The following is a 27,617-nucleotide window of genomic DNA, read 5'->3' on the forward strand; positions in this document are numbered from 1 at the left end:
GACAAAACGATTGGAAATCTGATGTCTTCAATCAAGCCATGTATCACCAGCTCCAAAGGGATTCTTCATCTAGCTTTGGACCACCTTTTCTAAGAAAATTATCTTGATACTCCTCAATAGTAAGAAGACCAATTGGATCCAAATCGAAGAGTTCCATTGTTCCTTGTATATGTGGTAATATGATGAGGAGAATACATAATTTTTCTTGTGTGGCATTGGAATTCATCCCATGTTACGGGGCTCATAGTCTTCCACAAATGTTTTGCCAAACCATGCAGTTGTATACTAAGAATCTTCACGTTTGAGACTTCATCCACCAACAGTTCCTGCACGACGCCAAAGTAATCTTTGATCTCTTCTAGCCATGCTTTCACATCTGCATCGGGCATAATATTCCCATCTTCAAGACATGCTTTCACATCTTCACCGGCATAGTATTCCCATTGAGAATTCAAGAATTTTGGTTGCCTCATCTCCTCCTGATTGGGGGATTACATTGTCCTGAGGTAATAGCATTTTTCATTGCATTCGTGAATGTACCTCTTCATATTGTTGACGTTAATGTATGTATTGTGTGCCATGTTGTTGACGTGAAGGCCTTTGACTCTTCTATTCCGTTGAGAAGTGGTGGTAACTTCAAGCTCCGGGCCTTAATGTTTTGTGTGCAGGCAGAAGTGCGCGGTTCAACGTGGAAGTCAGGTCAATCAACATTATTAGAACAAATTCTCTCGTCAAAGCAGGGATCGGTTCAAAAAGAGAGGGATGAAATTTGCAATATTTCTCGTCAAAGCAGGGATCGGTTCAAAGAGCGGTTTTTGGGCAGTGTGTATGAGAACGGTTCTCAATGAACGGCTTCTCTAGTGCGTGAGAACCTTCTTGTATTATCGCGTGAAGCTGATTAATCGTACCACGCTGAATTAAGCTGATTATCGCGTGAAGCTGATTAAGCTGACCATTATGTATATAAATCTTCATCGCACATTCACACACTATGCTTGTTGGCTCAAACACACTACGTCAAGCTCATTAATCTGCAATACTCTGAGACACAGAGAGAAAGAGAGAGAGAGCCATCTTGCTTGCCTCCAACACACAGGCACGGTGCTACGTCCGTCAAGCTGATTAATCAATCTTGCGAGAGAGAGAGAGAGAGAGAGAGAGAGCCATGCTTACAAGCAGATGTGCTTTTATGTTCCTGCTCTTGATAGTTTGCACTCCTTCCATTCTTGCCGCGGCCCGTCCATTTGGCTCAGACACACACACTACTAAACCGAATAGCCTTCAGCATCACTCTTCGTGTCACCCGACCGAAGCTGGGCTGGATCGTGGTATAGAGACCTACTTAGCTAGAGAAGTCGCCGCTACCAGTGTGGTGGAGTCTCCATATAATGGAGAGGTCGATAATCAGAGCACACACATGAGCTACCGGCATCCTACTGGTGGCCCTGCTAGCCCCCCAGTCATGCACCACGCTGCAGGCAGCTCTGTGGCCATGTAGAAAAGCTTCGATTATCGACAATCTCAGGACAGTCAGAGAGGGAGCACACCATTGGTAAAATCTCAGCAGTACACACATTCTTACTATCTTTACCTCATTCAAAATAGGATTTTGAGCTTAACGTAATACCATAACTTGTACCAATAGAGTAATTAGGAACCAACTTGAAGTAATCAAGGAAACCCAGTGTATACAACATAATGCTGTATGCCAAAAAAACGTAAGAACTTGAAGATCCGCTCTTACCAAATGAGATGGGCTCTCTTGCCAAATGAGAGTGATCAGCACCTTACAAAGTTCTTCTCTCATACCTTGCCTTGTTTGGTAAAATTTAATTATCAATCCAAGTAATACATCTCCATATCTACTACCTCGAGCTCTCTTATCAATGATCATGAAAATTACAGCGCTTTGAAATAGATAAGAAGATATAGGCTACTTCTTCATGGTATGTGATTTCTAAAGATTGTACAAAAAGCATTCCATGTTAATTAAGTGTCGTGTTCTAACTATGCAGCACTATGCATAAGAGGTTATGCATTATATACATCACATTCAATATGCATAGACTCATCATGCATTAGCTCTGATGAATTGTGCATCGATATATATCAAAAGAGGAATCATATCCTCAACAATGTGTTCTAAACAAATAAACTATCATGGAGTGGTCTATTCGTCTTCATCCTCAAGCTCATCTGTATCAGTATCATCATCATCCTATACGAATAGAAAAGAAAAAAGTTACATAGATTTGTCACAAAAGATAAAACAGGGTATGAAAGGGAAAAAAATACATTGAGAACTTAGATAACTTTTTTAGAAAAGATAAAAGAGAATATAAAAGAATATTAAATTCACCTCATAGGAGCTTGAACGAGTACCCTATTTCCACGATGTCATTGCCATTTTTCTTTCTTATTGTATATGTCTTTGACGATTACCATGCTCTTCTTTTGTTGTGGAGAGCGATTAACTTGTGCTTTCTAGAAAAACAAATTAATCATCTTAAGAAATTCTATGCATAGATGAAAAGACAAATTAAGAAAATGTGGTAATATCTACACATTTAGCATCAAAGGTTGATTTCCCACCCAAACCCTAGTGTGCCTGCATTGTAACCAATTTGTCTTGAGCTATTGCCTTTTGATGTGCATGGCCTTGTGCGTTCGCTCGAAATTGCTTCTCTTCAATTCTCTACTCCTTGTTTGAAAAATAGCTAGGATAAGGGCCATTATTATTTACCCATCGTCATATGTGGTACGTAGATTGGCAATTGGTGTAATGCCTGTCCCTAGTCGTTTTCTTGGTCCACTTCATTAATGAGTTCTTGAAACTTTAGTTGACTAAGCTTTGTAGGCGGTTCTTTTAATAAGTGCCTTAAAACTCTCTTGCATATGCTCTCTAGAAACTATGCATAAGAGCTCTATTCATATAGCTTTTTTAAAGCTCTATGTATAAAGTGCTATATACATAAAAGCTTGTGCATTAGCTTTTATGTATATAAAGACCTACATACATAAAATCTTGTGTATTAGCTTGTTAGCTCTATGCATAAGAGCTCTGTTCATATAAGAGCTCTATGCATAGAGCTTTGCACAAGCTCTATATGTATAAAGCTATGTATGAGATCTATACATAATAATACATAAGATCTAATGAGCAAGATCTTATAAAAGAATGCCATTAAGAGGTTTCAACTTTATGCATTACGAGGATTATGCATACACATTTATAGGACATTGAAAAATTCCAATGCACTTAACAGTGTCATATGTTTATAAATAAGAGTGACGAGGACCAAATTATTACTAAACTATGAATCCACATTTTAAGTAAACTCTTATCAAATATGAGGCTCGAGAATGGTACACTACAAAAATACAAAGAAAAGATTGGTGTAATCCCTATCCATATGCATATCCATAGAGCTACATGCATAATATTATGTATACGCTATAAGGCATAGAGGGGTATAACTATGTTTTTATCCATGGAAAGAAAGCAAAGGACCTAGGAAGTGAAAAAATCCTATGTGTCTCAGTTATAAACATGGTACAACGTGTCTATAGGTTCATGGATTGGGCTTCATTATAGCTACTTTTAGAACTATGTTTTAACCACATTTTATAACTGCATTTATGACGGTCACCATGAAACAAACAAAAATCATAGAAAATTTGGGCCTCCCATTTTTCCCAACCTTTTTTATAAAATTGAAGTGCACGTTACTAAGAAGAACATATCAAGAAAATAAAGAGGTCATAGCATTTAAGACCATAGAATGATATTACATTTAATATCCAAAATACCAGACATATATTTATGATAATATATATAAAAAGAAGATCTCTAACAATTGCCACCATCATCTCTGCCCACCACCACCTAGCCCAGGCCAGCCCAACCCCCTCCACCACCAACCTTGCTCCTTCCTTTCTCTCTCTATCTATTACCATCGTCCCTTCCTCTCCTCTCCTCTCTCCAAATGACATTCAAGTCTTTTTGTTGCTCTTGTCTCTTTATATCTGTCTCTTTGCTCCCTCTCTCTATCTACCATCCCTCTCTCTCTCTCTCTCTCTCTCTCTCTCTCTCTCTCTCTCTCTCTCTCTATGTATATATATATATATATATCTATATATATGTCTCTTTGGTCTTCTCTCTATATATCTATCTCTTTGCTCACTCTCTCTATCTACCATCCCCCCCCTCTCTCTATCCTTCTCTTACCTCTTATCCTCCTCCTCTCTCTCGCTCTCTATATCCTCCTCCTCTCTCTCTCCATCCTCCCCCTCACTCTCTTTATCCTTCTCTCTCTTTGCTAACTCCCTCTGTCCACTCTCTCACTCTCTCTATCCTTCTCTTTTCTCACTCTCTGTATCCTGCCTATCCCACTCTCTCTATCTTTTTCTTTACTCACTCTCTTTATCCTTCCTTATCTCACTCTCTCTATCCTTATCTTTAGTCACTCTCTCTATCCTCCCTATCTCGTTCTCTCTATCCTTCTCTCTCTTTGCTAACTCTCGCTGTCTTTCCTATCTCACTCTCTCTATCTTTCTCTTTACTCACTCTCTCTATCCTCCCCCCCTCTCTCTATCCTTCTCTTGGCTCTCAATCCCCCCCCCTCTCTTTCTATCCTTCTCATTGCTCACTCTCTCTATCCTTCCATCTCTTTGCCAACTCTCTATGTCCTTCCTATCTCACTCTCTCTATCATTGTCTTCGCTTGTTGTAACTCTCTCTCTCTCTCTCTCTGTCTACCCTGCTCTTTGCTCTTGCTCACTCGCTATTTTTCTAGTCTCTCTCTCTCACTCTTTCTGTTCTTCTCTTTGCTGACTCTCTATATCCTCCCTCTCTCTCTAGATTTCCTTTTCATTTCTCAACACAATACACTTAACTCATGTTTTGTGTATAGATCCTTGAGTCTATAAAATTAATACTACCTTATTCAAGTAATACATCTCCATATCTACAACCTCGAGCTCTCCTCGAGCTCTCTTATCAATCCAAGTAATACATCTCCATATCTACTACCTCGAGCTCTCTTATCAATGATCATGAAAATTACAGCGCTTTGAAATAGATAAGAAGATATAGGCTACTTCTTCATGGTATGTGATTTCTAAAGATTGTACAAAAAGCATTCCATGTTAATTAAGTGTTGTGTTCTAACTATGCAGCACTATGCATAAGAGCTTATGCATTATATACATCACATTCAATATGCATAGACTCATCACGCATTAGCTCTGATGAATTGTGCATAGATATATATAAAAAGAGGAATCATATCCTCAACAATGTGTTCTAAACAAATAAACTATCATGGAGTGGTCTATTCGTCTTCATCCTCAATCTCATCTTTATCATTATTATCATCATCCTATACGAATACAAAAGAAAAAAGTTACATAGATTTGTTATAACAAAAGATAAAATAGAGTATGAAAAAAGGGAAAAAAATACATTGAGAACTATAAATTTTTTAGAAAAGATAAAAGAGAATATAAAAGAATCTTAAATTCACCTCATAGGAGCTTGAACGAGTACCCTATTTCCAAGATGCCATTACCATTTTTCTTTCTCATTATACATGTCTTTGACGATTACCATGCTCTTCTTTTGTTGTGTGGAGAACGATTGGGACTCTCCTTCCTTACACACGTGTCAAAATGGAATCATTATACCCAAAATATCTCATTTTTTTAGTAATACTCATAGTTTTTTACTAATAACCCTTGTACAAAGTCAACTCTTCATCTTATGTGAGCATTTACTCATTTTTGGGAGGGATTTTCTTTATTTCTTCCATTTATCTTCTCCACACAATTGGATGAATCTGATTGGCCCCTCAAAACCTTAATTTAAAATTTTCAAAAAATCTGGACCCCCAGGATAAGGCCTTTTGAACAGATTATAATTTATTTCGAATGCACCTTCTGAAAATCTTTTTGAACTTCTGTTTCGGGGGAACTTATTTAAATATGAAGAGATATTTTTCTATCCAAAATCTGAACAGTCTCTCTCTAGAATATTTTCTCTCTCTAGGCCAAAACAAGTAGAAACAAGATCTTTGATATTTCTGAAGAGGGATTTGACTACAGGGGAAGATACTGGACATCCTGAGAGGCTGGGGAGGAGTCTTACAATAGTCCTGCTTGAAGCACCTTGCAAGCTGCTGTAATCTCTCCAGTGAAATGTCCTCCGCTATCCCTGAGTGTGCTTCATCCAATATTATGATGAATTCGTCTTCCCGCACGCATCTCCTTAAGGCATTCCTTATGTAGCTTGTATAGTTCTTCAACAATTAATTGATAAGGTGTAGCCAACTTAACAACTGACACATTTTATCTTTGTTCAAGGGTCGCTCTTGCGGAAAACCATAAGCTAGATAATATGATATTTCTTCGCTCCATTTGGGCACCATGTCCAGTTTGAACAAACAAGCATCAGGGAGTTCATCATCATCAACACCAGTTTCCAGTTTTCCATTTGGAATTCTTGACATATGATCGGCCAACACATGCTGTGTTCCCTTTCTCATCGGTAACCCGTGAAGTCAAATTCCAATAGTAATAACAACCAACGTGTGATTCTTCCCGTAGTGCAAGGCTTGTTCACCAAGTACAATAAACCGTGATGGTCTACAAAGAATATAAATTTGTTGGCCACCAATAGGTAATTTCAATACTTCTTGATAGCATAAACCATAGCCAACCCTTCTCATTATGTGGTGGTATAATTCACCTATGCATCATTCAAGTGGTAGCGAAGTAGACTAGGTAGTCCAATTTGAACTCACCACGTTGCGCCAATACACATGCAATGGCAAAGTTCGATACATCGATGTGCACATGAAATATAAGGTCCTAGTTAGATGGTCTCATAATTGGCGCACTGGCCAATGCTTGCTTCAATCTATCATATACTTCCTGGCATTCTTCAGTCCACTCAAAGATAATGAGTAGCTTATACAATGGTCTGGCAATTTCAGCATAAAGTATTATGAAGCGAGCAAAGAGTACAAACAAGATTTTGTATACTATCTTGACAAAAACATTAGAAGCAAGTCAAACGGATTGGGAACATAAGCTACGGCAGCTTTATGGGCATATCGAACATCTTGTAAGGTAGCAATGGGATACACTCCCTTCCATCTAGCTTATGGTGTTGAAGCGGTAATGCCTATGGAGTACCTAGTTCCAAGCGCCTGAGAATTGCAGTGCAAGAACGACTGACTAAGAATGCATTAGCTGAAAGGCTAATAGACTTAAAGAAACTTGATGAAACCAGACTAATTGCATCACATGATCTTATGGTCAAAAAATTAAGAAAACGTTAGTTTGACAATAACTTGAAACAAAAGGAACTAGAAACGGGGGACCTTGTCCTCATGTATGGTGTAGGAAGAAGCACCAGAAAAAAGAAACTCAAATATAGAGGATTAGGACCTTTCGAATGTCCGAAATCACACCTCAAGTGTCGGTTAGAATTTAAAAAATTGAGGGCATACAAATGGAGGGTTACGTCAATGGAAGCAAGCTTAAAAAATATTTTGGACCACTGACCCAAGAGATGCTCATGAAAGAACATCTTTTAAAACAATGGAAGGAGCTCGCAAAAGAAAAAATCAAGCAAGCTCAAGAAGAAGCTAAGGAAAGAGAGGCCAAGGCCAAACAGATACTCCAGAAGAGGATATTGCATAAGAACATGGCTTCACTAACCCTCCTTGATGAGGATGAACTGGACATTGAGCCAGCACGGCTCAAAGTGAAAGTCTCTCTGCGACTAAAAGTCATACAACGAGCATTGCATTGATAGACACGGGATCAAGTCATAATCTGATCTCATATGAGACATGGGTAGCTCTAGAAAAACCACAACTTAAGGCCACCAATGCACAAGTACAAAGTGTACACTTGACAACTAACAAAAGCTAAGAGATTTCTAAGTGTTAATGTTTCCATTAGAAATAATCACTTGGTTGGGAAGGTGTTTGTTATGCCTACAAGATCTATAGAGAAGATCTATAGAGGAGGAGATGATCCTGGGAGGAGGACAATCTTGGATTTGCACCAATAACTATAATATCCAATGGGAAAAAAGAACAGCACAACTGAACAAGGGTAACAATGTCATTTTCGTGCCCTTATGGAGCCCAATAAACAAAGGGAAGCAAGCCATGATTGAGGATATGGAAACACCAAGCACGGTAACAATAGCTCACGTACTAGAAAAGTCATCAACCCCACAATCCATACGCAAAAAATAGCTAAAGTCACCCCAGGTACTTAGCATTGGGTGCCTAAGGGTCAACTTGGAAACCAGCTATACAATGATGAGAAGGGTCAACTTGGAAACCAGCTATACAATGATGAGAAGGGAGTAAATAAGGAATCAAGGAAAAAAATTCAAAAATCAGACAAGGGACAGAAATGGCCTTCAAATGTAAGCTGGCAGTATTCCAAACAAAACCACACTCCACAAGGTTCTCGTCGTAAGCAATGGGTTTGAAAGAAATTGCTAGTGGCACAAGTCTATTACCAGGGCAATACAACAATATGGGTGCCCAAAAGCCACCCAAATCCCATTGTTGCAAATACCTTCAGAAACAAAGAAAAGGACAGTAAGAATAACAAGAGCCAACTCCCGGCGGCTAAAACAAGTGCTAGGAATGCACAAACATTTGTGTGGAGAAAGAAGCCAATCCAACAGGATGAACTAAAGATAACAAACCCGCTACTTATACCCACCACAATAGAGGAGCTGGGCAATGTTATTGAGAAGAAGAAAGAAAAGGTGAAAGAAATGGACACATATACAAATCCCAATCAATAGGATTTAGTAGAAGCACTCTTCAGTTGGATGGAGGGAAAGATCAAGCACTTTCACATGGAGTTAAAACGATTGCAACAACAAATGCCCAGAAGTGCGAAAGTACCACCTTGGTTTCCATGGCAATAAACAAATGGAAGTATAAAGGTATCCATTAGTCAAAAATGGATACAAGGTAAAAATGGGGATCATTCACTTCATCTAACCTTTGAATTCATGATTGAGTGTTTAAGCATGAAAGGAATGTAGGGTATCAACCTTACACACACTCAGCACAGAATGGTTCACATCGTTTGAAACAGTCCAAATAGTTCATGCCATGAACTGGTTCTCAACGTTTCACGTCGTAAAACAGTCCAAACAGTTCACGCCATGAACGGGTTCTCAAAGTTTCATGTCGTTAAAACAGTCTAAAGAGTTCATGCCGTGAAGCGGTTCTCAAAGGTTCAAGTCGTGAAACGGTCACATTCTCTTCAACCAAAGCCACGTGGCATTCTTCATTAAGGCAGCTGCCCAGTCCGACGGTCATGCCATAAAATCAATTTTGTTTTCCTTTTCTTGCATTCTGTGTTTATCGTCTCCATCATGTGTGTGATCCCCGAGCTTGCATCTCCACGCTTTCGATTCCCATCTAAGCATCTACTTGCAAAATCAACATATCCGGGTTGCGGTGGGTTTGCGTTTTCTTTTCTTTTTTTTCAATTCTTTCCTTCTTGAGCATAAATTGCATGATCGGAAGTTCACACAAATACAAGAGTTTAATTAATTGCATAGGCATGATTGATTGCTCCCCGTATCTTCAAAAACATACATTCTCATCGTCTCACAAACCTCGCAATCACGTTGGTAAATCACACCTTGCACTCTCATGGTACTATATTTTCACAAAAACTGATTGCTGTGCATACAAATCTTTTGTTTCCGTGACCTACCACTTCATAAACTACACTCACCAATTTACTCTTAAACAAGGTATAAGCAAACAATGTCTCACGGGATAGAACCCTAAACTTTCACGAAACAATGTTTCACGAGATAGAACCCTACACTTTCACGAAAAAATGTTTCACGAGATAGAACCCTACACTTTCACGAAAAAATGTTTCACGAGACTGAACCCTACACTTTCAGAAACAATGTTTCACGGGACTTAAGCCCACACTTTCACGAAAATACCATTTCACAGTTTTAGGCACTTTCACAGTTTTAGACTAACTCACGGAAATACCATTTCATAGTTTTAGGCACTTTCACGGTTTTAGTCCGTCTCACAAAAAGCCTACACTTTCACGGTTTTAGCCCGTCTCACAGAAAAACATCTCACAGCTTTACAGGCTGCACTTTCATGGTGTTTACCCACCTCACGGGTTTTGTACCCTGTCATCTCATGGTACATTAACATGCACTATCACGATGTGCACCTTCTCAATTAGAAATTCATACCTCCTTATTTGCTCACACCACTAACACACTTCTCATCAAATATAACCTTACAGACACTTCAAAAAGAAGAAGAAGAAGAAGAAGAAGAAGAAGAAGAGAAAACAACAAGGCATGTCACATGCCCTCACTAGTCGTTAGACTGACCACCTTGTCATTGTTACAGATGTCGACCTCACCTACCTCTGACCCAAAAGCCGAAGAGATTCCGATAGTGACACAAGCTAGTGTAACTAGATCACCAGGGGCCCGAAATTGAGCTATTTGGGTCAGTATGCACAGGCATTCCATGGCTCCATCATAAGCAAGGAAGTCCACACTGTGTATGGCAAGATCGCTCTGCAATACCAAATCCCTAAGTGCTTGCATATTTTGGAGGATGCAGAAGTCAACGAAAAAATAGAGAAAGTTGACCTAGGGCGGATGGCAAAATTTCTCCCCCGAACCATTGATACAAAAATTTGTGCATAGTACCTCAAGTCATATGATAAGGCCACTAAGAGGGGAAAGGTAACTAAAGCAAATGGAACCACAGAGCAGGTTTTAATCATCACAGAAGATTTGATACGAGAGGCCCTACAGTTACCCACCACCACTCTCATTAATTACGAAAAGATGCCCTTGGATGCCATGTGGAAGAAAAGTTCTTACAACTCCAATAGGTCTAAGTATGACAACATTAGGGATGAGGTGACAGAAAAGGCCTACAAAGCAATTTCACTCATAATGCAAGTAAAGCAAATAGACAGGTACAACAGGGTCCCCCTTAATAGGATAACTAAAGTACATGAAGAAAGAGAAGATGATTGGGCATATTACATCCATAGAGAAATGGAGAATTATCTAAAGGCACACCAGTCAAAGGTATGTAACCCGTACTTGATGACGAAGGTGCTAAATCACATAGCTCAGCGACCTCTTCTAGATCCAAAACTGGAAGAACGGATGCAACTGGCAATACAGATAGCACCACCACCAATTACCTTTGAAGAAATGCAGGAAGGACAAGCCATATTAATGGAAACAAAGGAAATCATGAAGGAGCTCAAGAAAGGGAGAAAGAAGAAAACTAAAAGGAAGATGAGAGGAATTATGCCTGATGTTGCTGAAAAAAAACAAAGAATAGAGACCGAGCTAGCCCAAGAAATAGCATCTTACCAGGAAATACTTATCAGCAGTAAGTCTCAGCTTATCAGCACCTCTAGAGGGAGAGAACACACAAGATGAGAGGCTGAAAATTTTTCATCTTCTTCTTCTCAACAAAAAGGTTCTACCAAAAGATAATGGAAATACAACATAAGTACTAAAGTGCTATGTACATGCGGTCCATAATGTGAACACGCTAAGTGAGTGAGCTGGCAAGATAAGTATGCCATAACTCAGAGGTAGACTAGTAGAGCTGGTGTAGTCTAGCTGTAGAATCATTGGGGAAGATCTATCATGTAAGCATCCTAGCAAACACGCCAGTGATGTAAGTGGCAGAAACGATCACCCCCATGCATATCATAAGTCTCAGCTCGTGTTAAGCTTGACATCTCAACACACCAGATCTTGGATTTAGAGAAGATCTTTGGATGGCAGGTGAACTAGGAAGGGGTGGTCTTCAGTTAAGGCCATCGGCCCAAACCCCAGAGCCAAGAGAGCCAAACCAATTTGGAGCTTCCAAGTTGATGTAACAAAAAATACTAGAATAGCTTACCCTAATGAACATATTAAAATATTTGCACAAGTTTACAAGGTTAATAGAAATGTAAACTATCTCACAAAGGTACATGCCTTTGGACTTTGCCTTCATAGTAAGGAAAATTAATGGTTCCACCACTTAAAATGGAAGTGAAGATACATACCTTTGGAATTTTACTTCATATCAAGGAAAATTAATGGTTCCACTCACTTAAAATGGAAGTGAAGGTGAAATTCAACTCTCAAAAATCAACCTTATTTGTTCCCCGGATATTTCACTTTCTATAGAAAGGGGACGTCACCTGCGTGTATGAAATTTATAAAAACCCTCCATTTAAGTTTTTCTAAAAAATAAACTATACCCCTTTCTAAGCATGAGTCCATATTATGAAATTCAAGTACCCCCTATTTAAGGCTTAAAAATTAAATAGCAGATATTGATGTTATACATGTGACATGTTACAACCCTTGTAAGTAGCATGGATCTGTAAGTGCTAGAAGCACGACGACCTACATGTACTCTCCAAAAATTGTTCCATGTGTGGTTAGCTTAAAAGAGTAGTAAACTAATCAAGTTTTTAAACTACACCACTAGATCACATATTGTAAACCACAAGAAGAAACGAAACCCCTACTTTCATTCTCCCCTGCTCCCTTGTCCCCCCCCCAACCATAAATCTCCCTCACCCCCTAACTTATAAGCTTAATCCCTCCCCTCCCTTCCAAAAACGTCCCTCCCTTACACACATGATACCATAATATATGTATGGCTTGTGAATCCCTCGGGACGGGTTCTCACCTCGTTTCAATGCATAGAAAGGAAGCCACATGAGTATTTACGAGATTATATCATTGTATGCATGAAGTACCTCGATTGTAGATGCAAGGAGAGGGAAATTTTGCGAGATCTATTATCTCTTGGGTCTAAAATTGAACCATTTGCATGGCTTGTTCATCAATTTAAATCCTTTAATCAATGCTATAACCTTGCAATCCATTTAGATGTTTAGATGAGCATGTGATTGAATGGGCCCTAATTCCAATCATTTTACACCTCTCATTGGAGACATGAAAGGCATCCATGTCTAAACAACTTAAAGTAAAAAAACATGGGTAAAACTTTAAAGGACATGATGATTGAGAATATCTATTCATATATACTAGATTGTATTGATGATTATTGTGAAGTGGGTTGCCACAAGAACAATTATCCCATAACCCACAAGGACGACCATCCCATTACCCACAAGGAGCTAATGTTTAGTGTAAGCATTGTAAGCAAGACAATTTAAGTGTAAGAATTATAAGCATTCTAAAAGCAAGACCAGTGAAGTGCGGATTATTGATAACTCAAACCTATAGGGTTCGAATAGTGTGCTCATTATGCTTGTGTGGTTCATGGCAGAAGTTCATCGATGCGAGGGATAGGATACTTATTCTTGACAGTGACTTGATTTAGCCCTCGATAATCTATGCAGAGGCGGAGAGTTCCGTCCTTTTTTTGGAAAAGAACAGGTGCCCCCCAAGGAGAGCTACTGGGGCGTACGAATCCTTGCTCAATGAGTTGGGAAAGTTGTTCCTTAAGTTCAATGGCTTCAGGAAGGGACATTTTATAGGGAGTTTTTAAGACGGGTTGAGCTCCAGGGATCACCTCGATTTCATGATCGACTTCTCGAGGAGGCGGTAGCCCTGTAAGCTCGTCAGGGAAGATGTCAAAGAATTCTTGGAGCCAAGAGGGTTCTGTCTCCATACTAGGTTCAATGGCTTTGTTGAGCTTGACTAAGAAAACTTGATGACCCTTACGTGTTCCCTTGAGAAGTTGTTTTGCCTCTCACAATGTCCTTACCTTCACATTTGAGTTTCCTCCTAGTTCGAGTCAACCATTAACCATTCCTACCATAGTTCCAAAGAAATAAACTAATCCTGGCTTTATACACCTGCTAATGGTATAAATCGTGGCCTCATTAAATCATGTAAAAGCTTGAAAGCAAGAAAGAGTGTGGCTCAAAGTGTCAACAAACCAGATCCCTTGAAACACCCGGAACCACATGACCAATTGAACTTGAATGTTTTATGCAGGAACCCAACAAGGGGAATGGGCTTTAAACAAGGTAGTAAAGCCATCAATACATTGCTGCCCCTATATGATGGGGATGTGGATTTCAACATTTATACAAGGAATGTCTATCAACGGCCACAATGGCTCTATAACAGACCCCTCACATGTAAAAGTTCTCAACCAATTTATAGTACCATCAAGGTAATCATTGGAAGGTGCCATGGAATTTGCTTGATGCTCAATTATACATCAAACTTTGGATAGCCAAAGGCCATCAAAGAAGACCAGAAAGTGGCATAAGAAGAGTAGATGCCAAACCAATCCTTTAACAATATTTGATTTTAGATCCCAATTGCTCCATGCCTGAGGATATTACGAGGGTAACACTCCTATCTAGCTATTACCAAAGAAAGTTGGTTAATGAATGCTCTCACCTTCAACTAACCCCTAAGGAAAGCCATCAAAGGCCACAAAGACCTTGGGTAAAGCAACCTCAAGCTCAAAGGAGTCAACGACACTAGGTGCCCAAACACATGCCTGAAGCCCAAAAACTCCATATACCCAACTTTGGCTTCCAAGACAAACCTCACAACCTCATCCTTAACAAGCCAACAAGAAGTCAAGGAAAGGCCACATCAAAACTAACAAACCTCATCATCAACAAACCCCCATTTCTCGATAATGTTGGTTGCCCATACACCTTTTAGAAGCTCAATGCTTCTGCAATGAAAACTCAATCATCTAGGTTCCAAAGCATACTGACTACACTAAATGAAGATTCGTGTAAAGCATAACAATCAAATTTAATCAAGTACAAGACTTAGGACATACATAGCATAGAAGAAAACATAAAGAAGTTTCATCTCAAACTACGGGGGCATTATACGCTACACTCACTAAAACAAAAAAACACACACACACACACTTTTGCATGCATGTATGCAAAAGGAGGAGGGTTCTTGAGACCACATTTGAAGCATCCACACGTGCCCATGTGCACAAAACATGCATGCATGCGTGCACAAACATACAATGTAGAAGTAAGCACAAAGGAATTTTATCTTGACCATGGAAACATTGAAATGCTCTACACATAAACTTACACAAAAGTATTTTGATAGTAATTGACCATAAGGAGGGCTCTTAAAGTTGTATTTACAACATCCACGCATGTGATAAAATATTCATGAAAGAAATCCAAAAATTAAGTCTACAAAAAGGTGATCTTTGTGGTTTTTATACATTATTGCACATATTTTCATGTTTGGCAATGGCTTTATGGTCATGTTTTAAACCATATTATAATATGAACTTTGAATTGTGTAGGTTCTACAACAATTGCATGGAGCCTGTACATATTTGAATTTGTAAACCCAATATTATAATGTTTGTTCGTTTTCATTTCTAAATCATTATTCACTTGATGAGTTTACATTCAATAGGAAAAAATTGTAGTAACACCACAAAAAGAGGCTCACCTCACCTAAATGGGATTTGATTCTCCATTATTATTTCAAGAGTTGAAACAACTAAAAGGACACAAAATGAAGAGGGGTCTACCAAGATGATCGACTATTATCGAAACCTCTAAGCATGATCTGGGGAAGTCTCTAAAATTGCTAACGTGGAGTTATGGTAAAGAGTCTAAAACATGGAAGATGAAAATGGAAGGCTCTAAAATTGCTAACATGGATTCATGGTAAAGGTTCTAAAATGTGGAGGATACAAAGATTGAAAATCCAATAACAAGAAAAAAAAAGTGTAAACAAGAAATAAAGAGAAGGAATGAGATAGAAGGAGTGATTGAAAATGAGATAGAAGGAGTGATTGAAAGCAATAAGGTCATGTGTTCTCAGGGATATTTTTTGATATCAAAAAAGCAAGAGAAGGAAGGAGTGATTGAAAATGACACATTACAAACAAGAAAGCAATAAGGTCATGTGTTCTCAGGGATATTTTTTGATATCAAATCCTAAAAATGTTACCCACACAATCAAAATTGAGAAAACAAGCTTTAGGAACTACAATATTAATGCTAGAAAGCACAACTAGAATGATGTTGTGATAGGTAGAGTTCCTAAGTGTTCAAATATGCCCTTCTCATTAGCTTATGAGAGGAAAGAAAATATATGGTCTAATACCCCTAATGGATGGGCCTTGTTTTTAAGCACTAAACCCCCCTTCCCTCTCACCCTTTTTCTTGGTACAAAGGAAAGCATCAAATTCTATTTCTTGATGTGGACGTGATGATGATACAATGTGCAAGTATTTTTAGCCCTCAAATTATTGGATTGCCTAAATTTGACTTATGATAGGTTGACAAGTTTTCATGTCATAACAACATTCAGTGAGTTGGAATGCCATACAATGAGAGCTCAGAGGGTTACCTTGTTAATTGATTAAAAAAAGGTTTCATAGGTGTCTATTATGTAGACATTTTGTCATTCAATATGAAGACTCATATTGAACAACTAATAGCATTTGTTATTATTCAATGCGCCTATTATTCAATGCGCCTTATGATATCGATCCAAGGGTACATTTGATATGAAGTAGTAGCAAAAATGATCAATACATGCAATGTCATATATCGATTGATACCTCTTGAATGATATTAATTACATGGACCATGTGGGTGAGTTTTTTTTTGGTGCTTGTCTTGCTTGTAGCATACTATCACATACATCATTGATAGTAGGCTCTACATCATATGTGCACATTTGAACATTTGTTGCTATTTCAAGGTTTACCAATAGTTTTTTATTTTTAACATATTTCTTGTGTTTATGTTATATTACTATATTTTTTTCATTTTGTAAATTGTAAATTAACAATGTAGATCCACATCCTATGCTCTTGATGTTTGTTTGTCTACACAATAATGTGCTAGTGATGTATTTTGTGAATTTGGAGATAGTTTTGTTTTCTTACCTGCGATAGTATTTGATTTTTTAGCCCTTTCATTCTTGTACATGCCTTTTTGTATTTATGGATACATTTTGCATTCTAGTTAAGGTTTTTATCACCTTTTTGTTATGTTGGAGTTTTTATTGTTTTATGTGTGATCTCTTGTCAATTTTTTGAGTGTTTGTTTAATCTTTGGCTATTTTGTGTGTTTTGTTAAACTTTTAAACACACAATTTTGCATAAATATTCCATGGATGACACATTATCGTGCCTAGATGCTTGTAGGGTTGCCTAACATCAAGTTTACCTTCTAAAATTTTCGTCATAATTATTACTTTATGGGTCCTATATAAGAGCTAGCATCCATGTTGAAAAGAAGTCAATTTCAATTGTGTTTTTGTGCATTCAACTCTAGACTTCAAAGCTTCACAAAACTTTGCTTCATGGTGGGTCAAAGCCCCACATATCCTCTAAGGGACTAGATCCATGATAAGAAGGAGGTGACACTAACCCAATCAATGGTAGTTAGAAGTCAACATGGTTTTGAGAGAAATGTTAATAACAAATTTCAGAATTGATTATGTAAAGTCTTAAAATAAAAAAGGTCTGTCTCAGTGTAATTGGTCAAGAATTAGTCAAAAACCAACAATTAATGTGGCTAAGTTATATTTTAATTTCATGGGTTATAATTATTTAATGATTGGGCAATGCAATGAAATGTGCCACGCTCCAAATGCCTATAAAGTATTTCAAATTAATATTTATAGCAATAAGCACCCATGATCATACTAGGATACACTTAAGAAAATGTCCACACCATCAATTTGATGCTTTAGTTTAATAAACTAGAATTTTGACTTAGATCGCCTAAGGTAGATGGACTAATAAATCAAGGTAGATCGCCTAAGGTAGATGGACTAATAAATCAAGTCTATGAAGGAAGGGTCCTACATACATCCTCTCCCTTTCTATAAATTAGCTATTTCTACATTTCAATGGGCACTTGATTGAGATTGCTTCACACACTTCACACGTATCATAAGCTTCTAGCCATAAATTGTACTTGTTTCTATCATATGTTTATGCATTTTGTTCAAGGCATTATAGGAAAGGTTATCATCCAACTTCCATGTCTATAGATTTCTCATGAGATTACCATCTTATATATAGATTCTGCATAGGGCTCACTTGCACAAAGAATGGAATTTGGGAGCTTAGCATGATTTTAGTGAATTAATTATTATTCATGTTAATCCCTAAAAGATTCAAAGAAGACCTCTATGCATCACACGTTCACACTCATTCTTGAGCATCTTACCACTAATGCTACTACTTTCTATGCCTTATTTTATGCATTACTATAACAATATTCTTCTTCTTACATGTGTTCACAACATTATGGAAATATTATCATTAAACTTCCATCATGGCTACCACTTCTCAATGAAATTTCCATCTTATACATAGTTTCTACATAGAGGTCATTCGCACAAAAAGAATGGAATTTAGGAGCTTATTGGAATTTACTGAGCTAATTACTCCCATATTGAGTTAATTACTCTCATATTGAGGCCTGAAACATTAAACCGAGAACTCTATGCAAAAGTTTTAGGGATTTCTTACAAAAGCATGTTTATGGTTGTGAACAAAGGATCTACTTTTTTTCTATTTTTTAGCAACCAATATCTAGTGATAGAGGAGAGGATAGTGTTTAATATAAAACTAACACAAAAGAAGGATACAGACAAGAATAAAGAAAGGGGTCTTTAAGAGGCTAGGAGACATGTGTCCTTTGAGAATAAGTCTTATCTTGAAAGATAGCTTCTCGCAAGTGGAGCTTGGGTGACTTAGGAGGGTTCGTGCAAACAATTAATTTTTTGGGAAAAAAAAAGGGGATTTGATAAAGGGATGAATAGGACTCTAGAAATTATGAACCTTCCAAGGACAAACAAGGTTTCAACAAAATCCAAAAGGAAAGGAAAGATGAATGTAAGAGTTACACTAAATAAAAGGGTTCTTGAATCTTTATTGAATAAAATCAAAGCAAATTTAGAAATGAAAATTTGAGTAGAAAAGAGGAGAACATATCTAGAGAATTTATAGAGATGAACAAGGTAGACAAGGATTAGAGTAAGAAGTTAGAGAGTTAAAAGGTAGAGAAGGATTTGAGTAAGAAGCCTTCCTTTCACAAGGGAAAGGTAGGGAAGGGACTAGAGTAAGAAGTTACACTAGAGTTATATAAAAGGTAGAGAAGGATTAGAGTAAGAAGCCTTCTTGTCACAAGGCAAAGGTCTCTTAGCTTTTCAAATCCTTCTTCCTCTACTTCTCCCCTTCTTTTCCCTTATTTGCATCCCATAGCTTCTCCTCTCCTCTCACCCATTTTTAGTCTCTGAAATGTAGAAACAATTGCTCCTTTGCAACTCCTACTTCACACAACCATAGCTTCCCTCTTGTAAAAAATCCTCAAAACTCAAAATCTTGCCTTAAGAATTAAAGGCATAATATGAGTAGTAGTTCACTTATTAAATCCTAATAAGCCTCAATGTCCTTTTTGTAAATTAGCTCCATGTAGAAACCCACCAAAATCAAGAAAGATTACCATAAAACCATAGTCATGGAAATTTCATGCCAATTTCCCCACAATTTAAGAAACATATGCAAAAAGAAGACTAAAAAAATCTTATTGAACTAAGTGAATCATGGCAATGAAAGAATTGATTGACAAAATCTCAAGAATTGAGTGTGAAGTGTGTGAAGAGAAGGCAAGCTTGAAGCAATTTCAACCACATATCTACATTGGAATGTAGAGAAGGTGACTTGTATAAAAAGAGACAAGGACAGTTCACACACAGCCCTTCACGCATAGGCCTCCACTTATTAGTCACTTTACCTTCGGTCATGTGTTTTTTCCTTTGGTTTAATCCACTTATGTTAAACTTGGTGTAGGTCTATAATAACTTTTATAATTACATTAAGTATTGTAACAAGTATTCAAATCAATAAGCTTGAAGATTTCAAAGTGTTGTAAGCTCCCTTGCCCCTAATATGGCCATGAGTTGATCATACTACCTAGAAGAAGAACGTTTAACTATGCATACATGTATAGGCAATCACATATGTTATAACGAGGGTATTGGAGTTTCACATAGAGACGTATGGAGCCCATGTCAAGTAACTTCTATCACTACACGACACTTATGTATCATAGGATTTTTTAAGATATGGGTTCAATTTCTTAAGAGAACAATTGTATGCATATTTCTACTTTCGTCAATTCAAGGGCTAGGGTAGAGAGAAAGGTGTAAGATATAAATAAAGGAATGTGGAGGGGACAATACACATGTCGAGAATCGGGCTACTCTTATTCGTAGCAAGGTATTACAAAACATATAAGCTCTTACACTCCATAACATGTGACAGAAGGCTATTGCAAAGTTGGCTAGGGCAATTCTAAGTCAAAACAATCTTCCAAGCCAATTTTGGAGTGAGTTAAATTTGCATGAATAGAAAGGAGTTCTAAAAAAGTAGTCCTTACGCCCAAAGTAGCGTGCACAATTCAAAAACAAACTTCAAACTTCAAAGTTTTTGGTTGCATTACATGTCCAAGATGAAAAGAGAAGGAAATTAAACGACAAATAATAGGATTCATATTTATCGGTTATGGCTCAATCCAAAGGTTATAGATTGTACAACCCGGATTTACGGCAGATTTTGATTTCTCGATGTTATATCTAATGAGCATGATAGGTGGTATAACTCAAACCGAAGATTCCAATGGCATGCACACTGGCAGAAAGTAATGTGCTCACTCACTATGGGTGGGCAAGCAGCCTGGAAAAAGATGATGTGATTGCCAAATGGCCCAGGCTATTTGCTAAAACTATGAAGCCTGATTAAATATGAAGAATGGTAACACCCTTGGCCTGGGAAAGACGGTGCAACCCAAAGGAAGAACATATATCATTACTAACGGCTAATGTGAACCAGACTCCACAGTCGCGTGCGCCACAAGGGGGCAGGAAGCAGGTCTGCTAACCTCCTCATGTTGGTTGCAAGCATCACAACTCGTATACACCACATTTTGTTGTTGACTACATATGACACTACTGATAGATTAACCATGTGTCAAGCATAAAACGAGACTGCAGGTTCTCAATGGAAGTGATACTCTCAAATTGTTTCTAGATTGTCTTTGTATATTAGCTAGTTACAGCAATGCAACAATCTTCCCGGATGAGAATTGTTGCGAAGATGGAGATGTATACAATGGAGATCTTTGCATCTCCATTGCCCAATAAGGAAGTACCTATACATTCTGGTTTGGTGTAGAGCTCAGTAGATCCACTTCGACACCTGGATCATCAAATAGAGAGCAGAGCAGATCATAAAATAGCTGAGCTGGAGAATCAAGGGTGACATAATCCGTATCATGGAGAGAGAATGGTACTGTATGGGTTTTGGAAGAGGATCTCAGTCGTCCAAGACTACTACTGAAGAAGACCACCTTGGTATGTTACTGTTTTGAGGGGCAGAAAGAGCAGGAACGCCACCCATGGCTGTGAGATCTGCCCCCCCTCTTAAGCCAGTATTAGGAGAGTACAGTGAATTCATATTTTCGAAGACTGTCTGCTGCCGATCCGATGATTGACAAACCTCTTGTTTTTGCAAACCCCTAAATGCAGTTGGTGGCACATCACCATCCGAATCCAGCTCTGCATCCATGTCCTCATCATTCTCCTCAGACAGGGCATCTGCATCCTCCCCGAGAATACTTGTACCAAATACACTCTGGTCACCAATACACCTCTCTGTTGGTGCTCCTAACGGTTGCAAAGCTACGAATGCTTTCCGCATGTCTATGCAAAGCCCATCAATTTGCCGAGAGCTCTTTCTCAGTCGGACACCAGCTGCTTTGTTCCCTGTATATGTCTCCGCAGCATCTCCTTCACACTCATTGACCATTTTGCAAATCTGAGAACAAGTTGCAGGTTCAGCATTTAGAAAACCCAAAGAAGCTTAATTGCATCGATTAAGCCATTCTCACTGAAAGCACCATGCTGTGAATTGCCATGGTAAATGCCAGGAAGGTCAAAAAGCACATACCTCGTTGAAGATTCGTGCTACCTCTAGACGCCTTGGCTCATTATCATAAGCATGAGCTGAGATTTCTTCCGGAGCTGCCAATTGGGAAATAATCATTTTAATGTAAGAAAATGTACAAGTACATGCCTATATAAGAGAGTAAATGAAAGACAATTATTGGGGGGGGGGTGTGGATAGAGCTTCTCAGCAGTGATGCAACCCCCTCAGGTGGCTGGCAGTTCGATGGGGTATCTTGTGTTAACGATGCTGCTGGGAATGAAGGCTGTTGTCGCCTGAAGAAGCTCAATCCAACGCTTCGCCGGCCAAGTGGGTAAAGAAGGGATATCGAGAATGGGGATTGTCACACATCGCAAAGTAGCAAAGTCCGGGCTGAGCAACCTCCATAAGGGACAGGCTTGCCCAGGGACACCGGACAGATCAGCAGGGAGCCCAAATGGGCGGACAGGCGTGTGGACAGGCTCAGCAGTTGGATGGCCAGACAAAATAGATGTTGAACAGCCAGATGTGGACAGGTCAGCAGCTGGGCACCCATGTGTGAAAAAGTGAGTTTATAAGCTATTTGGGTGCTTTAGCTAACCGACCAGCCCACAACCAGCAAGAAGCAAGTGTCCAACCAACAATTTGAGAGGAAAATTGCATTAAAAACGCACTCTCCCGTGGATTTATTGCCAGCTATCTCGGCTCTTCACACCCCTCAGCTGCCGGCAGCTTGAGACCCACCAAACCCTGCAAGGTGCCAATCAATTCAGCGCTTGCTCGACCCCATGGAGACAATTATCACCTCCTCCCCGTCATCGGCTCTTGCGTGGTGGCCACCCTCAGATTATGAGGCACCCACTGGACTTCATGTTCTTCAAGTGTCTCCCAACAAGATCCTATGTCAAGGTGGGAGCCCACCTTTGTGTATGTGTGGTCATGCATCACTCTTGCCCAACCAAGAATGATGGTGGTGTAAGCCCAGTGGGGCGTGCAGTGGCAGACTCAACAATGTGTCCAAGAGATAAAGATATATAGAGAGAGGGGAGGGAGAGAAGGAAATAGGGATCTTGCACAGTACACCACATTGAGCAAGAAACAGGCCTCACCCCCTTTCAGGAATTTATTCAAGAACAATCCACGGCACGCTGGCCAGGATCAATACAATCAATGAATACAAAACAAACAGATATGCCGATGTAGGATATCCAAGTCGATGTCGATGTCTAGGCACAAGATCTCTGATGCCGAGCACACCACAGGGACGACCCACCAGAATCTCTCACCGGGCTAGTATCAGATCCAATATCCAAACCCAAATCCAATGAATCCAAGTCCAAGTTCCAAGTCCCAATTCAAATCCAAAACCAAGTCCAGATCTATGTCCAAGCTATATGTCTAAGTTCCATGTTCATATCCAAGTTCCATGCCCAAGCTCTATGTCCAAGTTATCCATGTCCAAGCTCTATGTTCCATATCCAAGCTCTATCTCCAAGTTCAAATCCAAGTTTAGTCCAAGTTCCCATGAGTAATCTCCACAACTCCTACAACCTTGTCAATGAAGAAAACCATGGAAAAGCTCTTTTTGGCAAGAAAACTGATATAAAACCTGTTTTAATGGTTTTTGGGCGATTAAAACATCCAAAAAGCAGTTTTTAGGATTTTTGAAGCAGTTTTAGGGTTTCTGAAATTTTCAGGGTTTTTGAAATTTGTCGGTACAGATCCGTACAGCTCCGTACACACGTCCATATCGTCCATGCATATATGCCCATTCAAGTCTAGGACTGACCGTACATCTAAAAAGCAAGTTGGAGGAGGTGTTGATGGCGAAGAAGAAGCTCTCCATGATCATAATGATGCCCATACACACTCCTCAATCTCCTTGAATATTCAATGATCTTGTTCATGGTACTACAAGGGAAGTCCAATCCTTTTTATACTTGTAAGAGACTCTACTTTTTGCCAAAAAGCCTTCATGCTTTTGCTTTGCCTTTTTATGCTTTGCTTTTCTCTTTTTGCCAAAAAGCCTTCATGCTTTTGCTTTGCCTTTTTATGCTTTGCTTTTCTCTTTTTGCCTTAACTTTTGCTCTTTTAGCTGCTTTTTGAGAAATCGCCTTTTAGCTTTTTGGTCCAGCTCAGTCTCCTCTTTCTAATGGTGCCCTTGGCTCGCGGTCATTCCTATTTGACTTTTTGCTTTTTCCTGCTTTTTGACCAAGAATGGTGCTTTTTCTTAATCAAACCTTATGGACCCTATCCCCATGTCTTCTTCCACCTGTCTGGTGTCCAGGCATGGATTTCATCATGTGAAATAGAGTTAGGAGGACCAAATAGTTACAGTTGGGGCCGCAGTCTTCTCCTTCCCTCTAAGAGGGACCCCCAATAGAGTCCGACGGTGTGTCATTGGATTCTCCCAGTCCCTCCTCATGGATGCCATTAACCAAGCCTGGCAAATACTTCCCTCAGGATGCCCATCAGTTCCCACCAGGAGCACCTCCATGACTGGACAAACTGTCACTACTCTCCGTCCAAACCAGCTCCGCAAACCTTGCGAGCAGGGGATTCTAGCAGAGCCCACAACCTCTTCCCCTATGCATGTGGATCCACCATTGGTCTCCTGGGGGCCTTTCCCACTTGCTAGGCGGGCGCAGAGGTGTCTTTTGTTTTCAGCCCCTAGAGAGGCTCCCCCCACCTCCCCCTGTGGAATTGTACTCAACATTCTCCAAGGGTTGGTGCAGACGTCTTTATTTCAACTCATGTGAAGGATCTTTTCATGGGGAAAAAAAAGATTTTCCACAATCGAGCTACATAATGGCTCTGATACTAAAACTTGCACTCAAGGAAGGGGCAGCTAATTCCATACTTGAGTGAGACCTGAAACAAATCCCTTAGCCCAAACCTGCGAATCAAACCAAGTGTTCGCAAGGACCAATAAAGGGGGATCTGGCACATCTAAATCCATGGATCTCCCTCCAAGCCTGTATGTGCCTGGTTTTGTGTTCTCCATGTGGACAAGGAAAACACCATCCAAGTCAAATTATAATCTCTTATTTCAATTTGCAGATGGCACAGGAAAGACTGGCAGTTGTGACATGTGCCAGATATAAGCTATATACAGGCATGCACCCAAAGTAACGTGGCACCTGTCATGGCAGACCCAGTAGGCATGGGCAGAGTTGGACAGGACCGGTCCTAGGAACAGGATAACAACTTGGCAACAAGGCACGTAGAATGAGACAAACCTCAGCCCAGCTTTTCTTCTTTCAGGTCCAGGGTCGACTGTGACAATCAAGTTTATGAAAATAAAATGGCAAATGACCATCCGAACAGTACATAATCTGCTGAGAACACAATTTAAAGCATTGTCCAGCTCCCTCATACACTTGGTTTACTGGGACCAAGTGCTTTTGAGTAAGTATATGCCCAAGTTTTAAAAATACCTAACAGGATAAGAACAGGGGATTGATGGCGAGGAAGGTCCATCTGAGCATCATTTCCTGCATCTTGAGTGTCAATCAGACTTACATCTTCACCATTTTCATCATCTCCTTTTTGTTCTTCCTGAAAAGTTATTAAGGTAAACTATATTATGACATAGTCACCCAAATAAAACACTTACATGTATACATACATATATGCATACATGCAACCATACATACATACATACACGCATTCATGCATTCACACACACACACACATGTAGATGCCCACACAAGTGGATGCAAACACACATACATACATGCATACATATGTACATGCATGCATGTCTGTATGTATGTATATGTAAGCATATGTACGTACACGCACCCACGCACACGTGCACATACACACACATATATACTATCAGAAGATGTATACATTACCATTGACTCCTGGTGATACTCAGCATTTAAGGCTTTTTCCAGTAGCACTACACGTTTCTTCAAAAACTCAACCATCCTCTTATGAATGCGTTGGTCCTCTTGTCTATCTGCATTAGAAGATCCTGCTCCTGCATCTTCTTGGCCAGCTGCTTGAATACAGTTCATGCCCACAGCTTGCCCAGAATCTTCTTCTTTTGGTATGCGAGTAATCTCTTGCAAGAGCATCTTGGTTGGTGATCGGGAGCCATCCAACACCAAACTACTTCCAGAAGATGGCAACTGCAACTCCTTGCAGATGAAACTCTTTAGATCTAATTGAACATCATCTATAATCTCTTGCCAGCGTCCATAACCATGCCTGAAACAAGTACATATAAACTAGTACTTGGTCAAGGTTAAGAAAAAGTATGAAGGTATATAAGAGCTGAACCATGCACTACAAAGTAGAATCCAAAAGATGTCTGGAACCATGACTCTAGAGAACATCCTACTTGAGGATGGCTTGCAGAAGCTTCCAATCTTGTGATTCCTTCCAAAATCTTGCATTAACCAAGCCAGGAAGCCTCTTGTAAACATCATCTGAGAAAAGAGGACTTGTGGATCCTTCCCTAAAATCTTTCACCTAACCAGAAAATGTTTATCAATTATCCCCCAAAAAAGTGATGTTTGCTGGCATTACTTTAGCACATTTAGAAGCATACTAATCAGAAGCCTTGAGCAGAGCAGATTACCTTGTCTTGTATGAGATGCAATATCGCCAGGCGTACCAGGACATCCTGAATACGAAGACCTTCCTTTGGGACACCATCTAGTCATTGACCAAAACATATATAAATACATTAGTCTCTAGTAAAAGAACTTGTTTAACAGTCACGTATGCAGCAGCAATCCAAAACGGTTCACCCACCTGAAAATGTTGGTGACTCCGATATATCCTCAGCAATGTGTGTTAAAAAAAGAGTACCGTACCTAACCATTCACACCAAGAGCAATCAAACAAATCCCTTTTCGTGAAGGGAAAGTTGAGCATAAAAACAATCTTGAAACTATGCTACATACTCTTTTATTTCTTCTGCTGTTTTAGGCTTCATCCGTGGAAGGAACTCACTCCAGCTGAAATCACCGAGCCCAAACCTGAACATGGAATTCAACCTAAGTACCTACGGAGAACCATGTTGGCCCATTGTCTAGGGCCAAAGGTGCCTACGTGCATGTGCATGGGAATGTGTGTGTGAACACTTTACAAATTCTAAGATCGAACTTGATGCCATCTGATTAACAGTTCTATAAAAACTACACAGAAACTGTGAATAGACTGCACCATATTCTACGCGCCTTGATGCTTAAACCATCTAAAAACGCTGGCCAAAAAAACTCTCGCCATATTTGAGGACATCTCATGAACTTCTATGAATCAGAGTTGCAAGAAATGTTTTGGAAGAGATGGCAAGAAATGTTTCTAAAGGTTTTTCCAGCCTAAGTTTCAAAAGTTTCTCCAATAAAAACCTGTGGAAAAATACCAAGGTGTGTGAACCATACACGTGTGTGTGCTCGCATAAAATACAGAGCATCTAGAAAAGGCTCATTAGCAGCGAGCGCTTCACATTTCTTCTCAGCCATGCCTTCACTTTGATCTCACTTACGTGTGACAATATCTCTAACAGGGATACTCTAGGCTAAAACAGTATTCTATATGTATTATGAACTATACTATGATTTGTGTTTCCCTCTTGCATTGATGGTAACCATAGAGATCT

The 27,617-nt window shown here is 39.3% G+C and overlaps 1 protein-coding gene across 2 annotated transcripts in view; it reads right to left on the bottom strand.

The window, feature by feature from the left end:
- Nucleotides 1–21,070: 21,070 nt before the first annotated feature.
- PKL (chromatin remodeling factor CHD3 (PICKLE)) overlaps nt 21,071–27,617 on the bottom strand; it is a 51,501-nt gene continuing 44,954 nt past the window's right edge. Inside the window, exons 25-32 of one of the 2 annotated variants that reach the window (XR_015264086.1) lie at nt 26,920–26,994; nt 26,768–26,829; nt 26,592–26,668; nt 26,352–26,482; nt 25,861–26,218; nt 24,028–25,558; nt 22,025–23,971; nt 21,071–21,892 (exon numbers count right to left, since the gene is read on the bottom strand). Coding sequence is in view for 1 of the 2 variants with exons in the window: in XM_086786523.1 (XP_086642649.1) it covers nt 21,392–21,892; nt 22,025–22,098; nt 25,438–25,558; nt 25,861–26,218; nt 26,352–26,482; nt 26,592–26,668; nt 26,768–26,829; nt 26,920–26,994 (1,399 nt within the window). In the remaining variant the exon portion in view is untranslated. The remainder of the gene's footprint in view (nt 21,893–22,024; nt 23,972–24,027; nt 25,559–25,860; nt 26,219–26,351; nt 26,483–26,591; nt 26,669–26,767; nt 26,830–26,919; nt 26,995–27,617) is intronic. The other variant, XM_086786523.1, reaches the window with a different exon arrangement.

Source organism: Cibotium barometz, chromosome 49 (genome assembly GCF_041138505.1).
Source record: "Cibotium barometz isolate CiBa-2024 chromosome 49, ASM4113850v1, whole genome shotgun sequence".
In the NCBI taxonomy this organism is placed as follows: domain Eukaryota; kingdom Viridiplantae; phylum Streptophyta; class Polypodiopsida; order Cyatheales; family Cibotiaceae; genus Cibotium; species Cibotium barometz.